This window comes from Schistocerca cancellata, chromosome 6, assembly GCF_023864275.1.
Source record: "Schistocerca cancellata isolate TAMUIC-IGC-003103 chromosome 6, iqSchCanc2.1, whole genome shotgun sequence".
NCBI classification, from domain to species: Eukaryota; Metazoa; Arthropoda; class Insecta; order Orthoptera; family Acrididae; genus Schistocerca; species Schistocerca cancellata.
In genome coordinates this window covers 400832030-400844518 of record NC_064631.1, presented here as the reverse complement: position 1 = coordinate 400844518, position 12489 = coordinate 400832030, and the positions used below count along the sequence as shown (strand labels likewise).

The 12489-nt window shown below is 39.7% G+C and overlaps 1 protein-coding gene across 1 annotated transcript in view; it reads right to left on the bottom strand.

Annotated features, from left to right (window-relative positions):
* Nucleotides 1-5287: 5287 nt before the first annotated feature.
* LOC126190821 (N-terminal Xaa-Pro-Lys N-methyltransferase 1) overlaps nt 5288-12489 on the bottom strand; it is an 88748-nt gene continuing 81546 nt past the window's right edge. Inside the window, exon 5 of the mRNA XM_049931390.1 lies at nt 5288-5667. Within this exon, the coding sequence (XP_049787347.1) occupies nt 5397-5667 (271 nt within the window). The 3' untranslated portion in view covers nt 5288-5396. The remainder of the gene's footprint in view (nt 5668-12489) is intronic.

The following is a 12489-nucleotide window of genomic DNA, read 5'->3' as shown; positions in this document are numbered from 1 at the left end:
TATGTGGATTCTGACCAGTAAAGACAATTGACCATCACAAGTTGTGTTCAAAATCACCACCAACAGCAGCAACACACGCTCCCTGTCTGGTACGGAAACATTGCTGCACACATGCTAGCATTTCAGTGAAGACTTCTGATACGGCTACAAAAATAAGTTGTTGCATATCATTATGTGTAGTTGGTGTGTCCTTGTAGACAGTGTCTTTGTTTTCCCCACAGCAAAAAGTCTACAGGTGCCAAACCCACAGAACATGCCAACCAATGTACAGCTCCTCTGCATCCAATCCAAGGATTTGGAAATAATTAGTGAAGACATGCTGTAGTACATCATGCGCTTTGGACTGGACAGCCATCATGTTGGTACCACAGTTTCCTCCTAGTTTGCAGAGGAATGTCTTCTAGTATCCATGGAAGATGGTCTGTTAAGAGACTATGATACTTGTGCACGTTCATTGTTCCATCTATGAAAAATGGGCCTGTGAGCTGATGGTTCACTATCCCATGCCCCATGTTATACTCTATGGATGTTGTCACTGCACCTAATGAAGCCAACGGGGATGGTCAACAGACCAATAACGCATATTTCACCAGTTTACCTCGCCATGATTGGTAAATGTGGGTTCTTCACTAAACAAGCTACATGATACATCTGGAGCATCCTGTTTTAATGCCCATGTACAGAAGTTAACATGATTCTCATACTCATTTCAATGCAGTTGGAGAGAGATGTGATGGGAATGGAACCTATGTCAATGGGGAATGCATAGGACACTTGCCTTGTGCAATTGTGCGGGAGCTAGTGTGGATCAATGGCAACAGCAGCAAGAGTATTAATCCCCCCCTCTTCTGTCATGACTTGTTTCCTTCTGTTACTAAGTCTAGGTGCCGCACAACCAATTTCACGGAACTGGTTGAAGAGGTTGATAAATTAATTGTCAAGATAGTTGACGACCATTGGGATATTTTGTGGCATATACGTCACAGAATGGATTTCATTCTTCTTCCATCTCCATGCACCATTAGCATGCCAGCTTTTTCTGCATTGGTAAATCCCATTATCCACTCATGACCCACTACTTCGACTGTCACGCACTAACTGACTACTATGTCGCAAATGTAATCAAGGAACACACTAGCACACTGTAAGCAAATATAACAACATTGTACCTAGCAATTATGCAGGTTGAATGGCACAAATAAGTGTTGGTGTGCAAACTTTTCAAAATACAATATCTTGTAAGTGACTCATACTAGAACCCTGCAACAAACACTATTGACATTCTAATTTACCTTACTTTGATTTTCTTAATGTCAAGAGGCATTGTTCCATTTAAAAAAACATGTATATTTGCACAAGAAATAAGCTTTTTAAGTCTTATTACAATCTATTTATTGGCTAATAATACAAACCCCTGACTACCAATTCATTCTGTGAAAACCACACATCAATAGCACTTTCCATTCCCACAATATTTGTGGTGCAAGTTTTAGGTGATTCACCCTGTACATCTCTTGTAAATAAATTGGCATGAGTTATCCACTAGCTTGTGTGTAACTCGCCTTTTACAAAAATAGTAAATAAACTTAAAGCCACTTTCTAGGCTGCCATAAAACTAGAAAGGATTCAGGAATTTAAGTACTCTATACAAGTGAGAGCCTGTGGCAAAATCAAGAACACCCAATAGCCATTTGCACAGGGGAGGGGAAGATTTCATTTCCTGGATAAAGTATTGGATGGCAGCACATGTAGCAACATTAAGAAGGAAGCAGCAGATTACAGGAAATGGAGACACAAAGGATGTGCTAAAACAACATAAAACTGATGCTGATTAGCATTAAATCATTTACAACTGCCATTTGATGCAAAGTTGCCTAAACAGCCCAAATCATAACGCTTCCCATACATTTTGCACCAAACAACAGCGTCGTCTTGTATCCATTTTCTTAGGGGCATGATAGAGAGAAAGTTACTCATGTGGCACCAAACCAATGGAAGCGAATGTGGTTGACAGCACAAACACTGTTATCTAACTAGAAGTATTCACATCCCCTTCCGTATTCAGGGGAAGTGACTGGTTTTCCATATGGATACTGGAGCCACCACTTCATTGATATACATCTCACCAGTTACCAAAAATTAGACTGCCAGTAACTGCAGTCAGGCCATTGTTGTTTATTAATATAACCTGTTATATAGGCATGCTGTTCCTATTTTGTGTTAAAGTTTTTCCTGTTTACTCCATTTTTATTTATTTACTATGCAATTTTTTACTTTTTCATTGCATTACCACCACTCTGTCAAAGATGTTACTTACTGTATGTTTCTGCTTCAGTCTAGACATGTTACTTCTCTTCCAATGTTGTTTGCAAACATTGTAACTTCTTTGGTAACAATACTCAGTAAATGTCTGAAGATGGCCTTGTAAGCCGAAAACAGGCAACAAAAATAAAAGTAATGTTGTACAACAAAAGCAAACTGGTGCTTTTCATTTATTAGGCCTAGTTTTCCTCTTGTTTTATGACAAATACAAGACCCAGGGCACAATAATTTTTAATGTAAACACGGGAGTACTGCAGATTGGACAGCAGAAACTGAATAAAAATAATTTTATAATAGAAAGGTGTGTGTGTTCTACTCCCATCAAGGTCACTTGTCTGTAAAAGTATGCATTTGTGTACAATTTATATTTGAGGGTCAATGAATCTAAAGACTATTAAAGTAGAATTTACTGACGTAAATGCCATGCAACAGACAATGACGACCAACAGGCTCACATGAGCCGTCAAAGAAATATACAGTACTTACAGAGATGTAATAGAAGTTAATATGTTGTACAATCTTTCCTTATTCTTCAGAAATGAGCAAACGTAGAGTCAGTGTAGTGCTTAAACACAGGAGGAGGAAACAGCTTGTGATGAAGATCTAGTAATGTAACAACTGTAGCTTTTTGATAATTGGATGACTAAAGCTTTGGTACACTGAAAATGATGTGGCACATCCACGTTGCCTAACAAGGGTGCCTACTGTTGCACTTCAGTGTGAATTAACTGAAAATCTATGTTTGAATTTTGATGATGAATAAGGGGAAAATGTATGACAACACAACAGCTTCTACTTTGACAAATATGACTTTCTAATGCTATATGCATTAACATACAGTGTTTCAAGAAAATATCCAACTTTCAAGTTGGAGTGCTTTCCTTGTAACTACAGACGGATGGGCTTCAACCACAGGTGAGTTATGTGTTTGCTTACATTTGGTATTTCATCTACAACTGTAAAACAATTGAACAGTGGAAAATACATGATGGAATGTAACAATATTATGAAAAGGATACTTGCTACTCACCATGTAGTGGAGATGCAGAGTAGCAGATAAGCACAACAAAAGACAGTCAAAAAAATAAGCTTACACACACACACACACATAACCCACTGTGTATGTGTGTGTGTGTGTGTGTGTGTGTGAGACAAACACCTTGTTGGCTGAAAGCTTATTTTGCGACAGTCTTTTTGCTTGTCTATCTGCGACTCAGCATCTTCGCTGTATGGTGAGTAGCAGCTATCCTTTTAATTACATTGTTCCTGTGTTTCACCAAAAAAAAATCTAGGCATGTCCCCCTACCCCCCCTCCACCTCCTTCTCCCAGATTGCTTCACTCAAATGGTGTTGAACTTGTAACTAATATTCCTTACTGATTGTTCAACTTTGTGACAAGAACTTTTGTACACTACATCATTAAAATTGAATAACACAGTGAGTATAATCTGAATATCACTCCTGGAACTCAAGAATGGGATGATTTTACCTTAGTTTTGGCATAACATCTGTAAGCTCATGTTTCATCATCTGTTACAATGTGTTTCAGCTGTTCTGCTTTGTTGTCGAGTTCGACGTAGTGGAGGAGGAGGAGATTAGTGTTTAACGTCCCGTCGACAACGAGGTCATTGGAGACGGAGCGCAAGCTCGGGTGAGGGAAGGATGGGGAAGGAAATCGGCCGTGCCCTTTCAAAGGAACCATCCCGGCATTTGCCTGAAGCGATTTAGGGAAATCACGGAAAACCTAAATCAGGATGGCCGGAGACGGGATTGAACCGTCGTCCTCCCGAATGCGAGTCCAGTGTGCTAACCACTGCGCCACCTCGCTCGGTCGACGTAGTGGCTTCTGAGCAACTTCCATATGCTTCCATTTTTGTTCTGACTTCAACAGTTTTGTGATCAATTTTGCTGGATCATGCTTCATACTCAAAATATCCAAAAAAATTCATGGCATGAGCCAGCTGTTATGCCGTAATCAGCAACTTCTCTTACTGTGTGGTCTGGCAATTGTTTGAAGTATTTTCTTTCTGTTTTTCCATGATTTCGCCAGTTGATGATGTCCTGGGGCATCCAGGATGACTGTCACCTTCAACACCTTCATAGTTTTCTTCGAAATGGTGCACCACTCAAAACTCCTTCTTTTAATCATAACAGACTCACCAACAACAATATTTAATGTTTCTAAGACTTTTCTGCACTTTATACTGTTCTTATAGCAAAATATAATACCAATTTTCTCATCAAGTTGTTTACAAATTAATCACTGATACTGTGAAAGCCTCCATAATCTTTTTGACAGGTGACAACAGGCTGCAATTTGATATGCCTCATACTGCACCAATTATTTTCAGGCATGTTTATTGCAATGGTAGGACCAGGAAGGAAGTGGTAAAGTGCTGGGCCAAAATTAGGTTTACCAATACAATAACAAAATTGTACAAATTGGTCTAATACAGCATATGAAATTACAGATTCCTGTCATTTTTTGAACACATTTTGTATTTATTCTCTGTTTCTACTGATGATATACTAAGCAGCCCATGTTGAAGAGGCAAAAATATGAAGACAGTCACTGTAAAATATTTAATACATTACACACACACACACACACACACACACACACACACACACACCTGGGTGGGGTGGGTGAGTGGGTGGTCGTGTGTGTGCATTTAAATGTGCCTATCTGCTATTCGACAGCTCCTCTATATGGTGGGTAGTAATCTCTCTTGTCTCATATTGTTAATACATTCCCAGAAATTTAGTGGTGCATTGTTCTGATGTTAAGTTCTTCATATACAATGCTTTCATTTATAGATAATTGCTGCATTCTATTTTCTAGACACCATCTGTTCTTAATAATCCTGTATAACTCTGTCTCGCACAATTTTCCAAGACCTGCATAATGTACTTTAAACAGCTGTAGGAAAAATGGTAATGATGTTAGAGAAAAATAAAATATGTGTTTGTCAAATTAAATACATTTATTAAATACATGTTTAGCAGTGTTTCATAAATACTTATCATTTGTTGTTAACGAAGATTGATTCATCAAAGGAAATATATATCAGGAACTATTTTTGACAGTCTTTGTTTCCAGTATTGTCTGAAACAATAACAGCCTGATCTGAAGGCCGGAGAGCATACATTTTAACCTGATAAAGAGCTTGTGGGAAATTTTTTTGCTTGCGTTGTCTGACACAGCGGAGGCCTGACTGATTAAGCAACTGCAGTAGCAATTGTTCTGGTCTCGTGACTGAGGAATCCTGTTCATCAACATCAACAGAATTGCTGGACGCAAGATTTTCTTTCACGACTATTATTCCATTTTTTTTCAATCCATTTCTAAAAGAGAACACACATAAGGTGATATGCACAAACATTAAAACAAAAGATACGACAATACATGTTTTTCAAAAATAATAACAATAATTTTATTGCATTATCATATGAATCAAACAAGTGATCTTTTAAATTCTTTTTTAAAATTTTTACTACTTGATGGAATTGATGGCTCATTAGGCATTTCTTAGACTTAACAGAACAATCACAAAATGTAACATTCATGATCAGTAAATAATATTCATAGTATATTCCAAAAGTAATACTTTAAAAAGCAAGTCATATTAAGGTTAGAGGCTGTGGTGGTCTAACAAGTAGAGTGCTAGATTCCAGCCTTGGAGATCACAGTTAGAATCAGGGGTTTTTCCTTGTGCCAGTCCCTCCAGGACTGTCCCAGGTCCACCCAGTCTGCTATCAAATTGGGTACCAAGGATATTTTCCTGGGAAAAAGCTCAGCACCCTCCCGCACCTTGTGCCACTGCAAACAAAAGGTTGCACTCTACCTGCAATTACACCAGAAGCCCATTCACGGGTGAGCAGCATGGACTTTTCTTTTCATAGTAAGGTTCCAGAACCACAAGTTTCTTATTTCGGATTCTCAAAAACAGGAGCAGGATATAAGTAGAGATTATAGGCAGAAAGGAGATACTAAAGAAAAACTGACTGGAACAGTTGCTCAACAGATTGCTGACATGCATAAAGATGTGAATCACAAGAGAATAAAGAATACCCTGTAGTTACTACAAGTGATTATCCAATGTTAGACCCATGAGTAAAGAAATATGTAGCCAGAAAGAAAAGTTTTTACTTCAGTGTCCCAAACACAATGAAAGCAGTTTGTTGTTCATTGTGGTCCTCAGTTCAGAAGTCTGGTCTTCAGTACAGAGACTGGTTTGATGCAGCCCTCCATACTACTCTACCCTGCACAAGCTCCTTTATCTCCAAATAACTACTGCAACCTACATTCTTCTGAATCTGCTTAGTGTATTCATCTCTTGGTCTCTGTCTATGATTATTTCTCCTCCATGCTGCCCTCCAATACTAAACAGATGATCCCTTGATGCACCAGAACATGTCCTACCAACCGATTCCTTCTTATAGTCAAATTGTGCCACAAATTCCTCTTCTCTCCAATTCTATTCAGTACCTCTACATTAGTTATGTGATCTAACCATTTAATCTTCAGGAGTCTTCTGTAGCACCACATTCTGAAAGCTTCTATTCTCTTCTTCAGAAACACTTTTCTTGCCATTGCCAGTCTACATTTTATATCCTTTCTACTTTGACCATCATCAGTTATTTTGCTCCCCAAATAGCAAAACTCATCTACTACTTTAAGTGTCTCATTTTCTAATCTAATTCCCTCAGCATCACCTGATTTAATTCGACTGCATTCCATTATCCTCATTTTGCTTTTGTTGATGTTCATCTTATATCCTCCTTTCAATACACTATCCATTCCATTCAGCTGCTCTTCCAGAACTACAATGTCATCAGCAAGCCTCACAGTTTTTATTTCTTCTCCATGGATTTTAATTCCTACTCCATTTTTTTATTTTGTTTCCTTATAACTGCTGTCTGGTTTCTGTGCAAATTGTAAATAGCCTTTGGCTCCCTGTATTTGACCCCTGCCACCTTCAGCATTTGAAAGATAGTATTCCAGGCAACAATGTCAAAACCTTTCTCTATGTCTACAAATGCTAGAAATGTAAGTTTGCCTTTCCTTAAACTGATCCTCCCCAAGGTTGGCTTCTACCAGTTTTTCCATTTATCTGTAAAGAATTCATGTTAGTATTTCGCAGCTGTGACTTCTTAAACTGATAGTTCGGTAATTTCACACCTGTCAACACCTGTTTTCTTTCGGATTGGAATTATTACATTCTTCTTGAAGTCTGAGGGTATTTTGCCTGTCTCACACATCTTGCTTACCAGATGGTAGAGTTTTGTCAGGGCTGGCTCTCTCAAGGCTATCAGTAGTTCTAATGGGGGGTTAAGAGTCCATACAATTTCTGCCTTCCATGCTAATGGTAACACTGTAAAAAATGAAATCTACCTGTGTGACACTGAGCTAATATTTTCATTGTTTTATTGCGGTTGGCCATTTAGCAATGGATGTACCAGATTAAACTGTTAAAGAATTGGTGGGTGTGTAATTGAAGAATAACGAAGACAATGTACAAGATTTTCCCAAGCTTCATCTAGAAATCCCCGAGGACAGATCATACTGTCATTTCATAGCCACATTATCAAGTCCAAATCCAAAAGCAAAGTAATCAATGAAATATGACACTTAGAACAGAAATCACATTTATTATGAACACCAATGTACAGACAGAACAGAATTGAACTCCTGGATAGGGAGTGCATCTATTTATACAAGCATCAAATATACCAGAATGTTGGTATTATGCAGCCATCGAATACACAAACATAAGGTATTTCGAGATCCTTCCAGAAATGGTAAATACTAAATAATAAATAACTGCTTGTAGTTGGCTTTGAATGCTACCTACGGTACGCCAACCAGTGACTATGCCACACTGCATGCACCACATCTCTTGGCACTGCTCCCTCTCCTGGAGAAATAACAATCCGCTATTTCTGAAGTTCTCATTGGAACTGACTACAGCACCCTGGATCTAGATGTTGTCAATGGTCCTCTGTATGGTGGCACTGGCAGATCCTCACATTCCGATCGTGTTGTTATGTCCTCTTCAATATGATGAGCATCCAAAGTAGCCCCTTCTGTAGAAGCTTCGCAATTGTTGAGTGTGTCTTCAGTTTCCTTGAACCCCCTATCACCATCCTGCGCCTTTGGTCTGCATCAGGGCTTCATATGTAGACATGGATCACATGCCTGTGCTTTTATCTTTTTTATGAAGGGCCATAATACTTGACTTAATATGCGACACTCAACAAGTGATGAACAATACAATATCACCAAGAGAAGTCTTAGTAGGTTTTCTCATAGTCCAACTTCCTGCGCAGGCATAAAAATACACAACAGTGGTGGTTGTCGTTATATTGCCCACAGTCTTCCTTTTGAGCATCCGGGGTCTGTATGTGAACCAGCTGCCTTGTTTCTTGGGTTCTCATGATGAGATGTTTCATATAGTCATACTGAATATCATCCAGCTGAAACAGAAGCAGTGTACCTATTGTCATTTTGGTCTCACAACTGTGGATCATAAAAACTGATTTGAAGCCTGCAGTGTGTAGCTTCACTGCATTGTATGTGAATGTCAGGATGGCAGAACTGTATCCCCTCTGTCTTCAACATCAGTGTACATCAAGAGCACATCTCCCAATGTCTTATTAAAGTGCTCTGCGAGGTCATTTGTCTGTGGATAGTAGACAGCTGTCATCCTGTGGGTGATGTCACAATGTGAAATTATTTCAAATGGAAAACTTTTCCGTGGTTACAGGTCATTACACAGAATGCTCTGTGCTTCAAAATGATGTCTTCTACATGGAACTTCGCAATTTCTGCAACATCAGCAGTCAACATAACTTTGATGACAGCATAGCGGGTGCGGTAGTCAGTGCAAACTATTATCCACTGATTTCCATTTGTCAACTTCAGGAACCATCCCAGAGGTCAATTCCAATTTGGTGGAACAATGCTGCTGCAGCCAGAATTGGTACCAAATGCCCCCAAGGTAACTATGGCATGTACTTCCATCATTGGTATCTCTTATAGTAGCTCACATGATGTCTAATGCATTGACAGAGACCTGGCCAGTGATACCTGCATCTGATTCTGTCCCAGCTGACCAGATGTTGTAGCATCATGGAAATAGTTCAAAATAGCTAGCCATAAAAGAACTGGGATGACGAGCAACCATTTCTGTCCCAATGGGAGCTGGGATGAGAAGCAACTATTTCTGCCCCAATGGCTGCTGGATGATGAGCAACCATTTAAACCCCTTTTATGGTTTTCAGCAATGTTGGAGATTTCCTCTGTTCAGCAGCAATGTCATTTAATGCAGTGATGACTGAGATTTCATCCATGCTGCTGTGCTCCAACAAAGGTTTCCTTGGGAGGCTGCCAGTGTCCTTGTGTTCATATTTTCTTTTGTATACCACAGTGATCAGGGTGTATACAGGGACAAGGAAAAAAAATTCCCGGATTATTCCCGGATATCCCGTTTAAAAAATATGCTTTTTCCCGGGCGACCTACTGTCACTTAGCACAGAAAAAGTTCCCTCGGAACTGTAAAACTTATCAATCCTTTGAATGGTTAACGTTTTATATAATCGCGTAGAACTTCCCGGAAAAAAAAAAGAAAAGCCGGAGCAGAGAAGTTTTGGAAAGACCTTTGATTTGCAACAGCATATTTTCGTATTACGAAAGTATAAATTCGAATTGCACCAAACACAGCTTGTTAGTTTCCGGAGCGTTGCAACCGAGGTTGTGATGTTCTTTTGTAAGCGAGTCATATTTCAAGCCACGAGATCTCGCCAGCCGATGACAGCAGCTATTCAGAGCATAGGGCACGTGTTATAGTCAGCCACTAGCAAGATTACTGGTTACATAGCGCGAACACACAAGAGGAAAAGTTAACGGTTTACATTAATGTACACAGTACCGTATATCTACAAGAAAAGCTAAGCTTTCACGTGTAATATTGGTCTTTTTTTGGTGTGATATACTTTAAGATACATCACATAAATGTGCCAGTAAATTTAAAATTGTGAACGCTCTGTGATTCAGATATCCATCCCACTTTCACACACGTAACATAATTCATCTTGCGTAAAAAGAAATTTACTTTGAAAGTAACGCTTTTCTAACCACCGTTCGCAATACTGTTAGTTATAGGTACGATTTACCAGTTGCCAGAGAGCGCCAAAAACTAATTATTGTGCGTGTGCAACTGCAGTGGTGTAGGAAGCCCGCATGTTCGTGTGTATAAAGCACTAAGAGAGCTTACACTACACCATAAAAGAAACAGGGCATCAGAGGATACTCCAAAAGGCATCAAAATTTCGTGAATCATACTAAAATGCATAATTCGGCTTGAAGTGCACATTGGTTTTTTCCAGATTCACAATGAAGTAGGTCCCATCTGATATTAAGCTTTTCAGTGTGGTTTTTGGGATGTAAATTTTCTTGGAGTACCAGTACTCTACGATCTCATGTTTGGTTCTTTATTATGGCATAATGCCATACATGGCAGAAGATGATAACGTGCACTTGAAATTCACCGAACAGTTGGAAGTACCCAAAATTGTTAAATGAAACACTTCGTTTCAAATAAAATGATTGCCTCGGCGGAATTTCTTTAGCAAACTTGCAAAAATAACTTCATTCTTCTGCAAAGCGATTAATGCTTGACTGCTACTAACTTGGAAAGAAAATAAAATCAGAAACTGAAATTAATAATATATTTTTGCCCTCTGTAATTATGTGAATGCATTTTAATTCACTTGATAGCTCCCGGCCACAGAAATCCGTTTTGTTTTCATTTGACGTGGGAGCTGTACACGAAGAGAAGCAGCGAAATCACTTAACGTAAACACGGGTCACGTGGAGACTAACCTCCTCCCCACTACAACTCAGACAACTCTGTGCAAGCGCGAATCTGGCAGCTAGGGCGCGCGAGAAAAATTTTTCTCGTTTGCATCTGGCTGCTTGCTGCTACTACCGATGCAGCTAACAGCCAAACTTCAAGAAGCGGGAAGCGAGAGAAGGTACTGCTTATACGCGAGTCAAATGCGCATGCGCAACAGACCGCTGGCAACTGGTCAAACTAGTGATGGGGAGCTCGTGAATGAGTCGTTCAAATGAACGCTTCACTCCAGTGAAGTATGAACTAACCACTCAATTTCAATGAACTGGTACTTCAAACTCTTCACAGATAGCACACTCCATACTGTTTTCTAGTTCACTCACTCTCTTCTCCCTCTCCCACTACATTGGCGCCACGTCACTCACCCTCCCTTTGCTTCAGTCCTCCCCCTACTGCCTGTCGACAAATCGCGCGGTGTTTGTGGGGAACGATAGGTTTACGTGGGGTTGGGGAGGTGAGGGGCGAGAGGAAGGCAGCGTCAGCTGCTTCCTGCAGTGCTGACATCATTACCCGTGACTATTTGTGCAGTTAAACTTCGCGTCTACGGGTAGCCTACCGTTGGCAGCGCTTGCAGACAAATGAATATTAAAGATACAAACGAAGAGGCTGGCTGTGTGAGCACACACAGCCAACATGAAAATAAAAGGTTTGTTAATAACACTGAAAGAGGGATTTTACCTGAAATCGTACCAATGACTACAGGTGACAGTTTACGTTTTGAATCTGGAGGGTTATTATTCTCAACAAAAATAAAATCTACAGGATAACTTCTGAATAATTACTTAACGCAGGTATATAGACTTTGTGACAGTGGTAAACATACTCATTCTGTTTTGGATTAAATGTTGAAAGGAACATAAAAGTGGACTGCATTTCGTTGGTAGCCCTAGTTTTCAGTCCATGAATACAACAATTTCATTTGGCAGATAAAGACTTTTTTGGGCGCTTCATGAGGAAATGTCGAGCAAGATTAAATGTAATATCTTCTTTATATGTGACGGGCTTCTCTGTTTATCTTTCCTTTGTCCCCCTCGACCATCCTCTATTTAAGTTAACTCAGACGCTGTTCAAGAGCGTAAAACGTTAACTGCACGTTACTGCATAGTTCGGCCATCTGTTGGTAAAATTATGAAGTATTACGAAGCTTTATTGTACGAGTGAGGCGAAGCGAGCGCAGCCGCGGCTGAGCGGCGAACTGGGCAACTTCGCCAGGCTTCCGTACTTCATGAATGAACTACTTCGTTTGAACGCT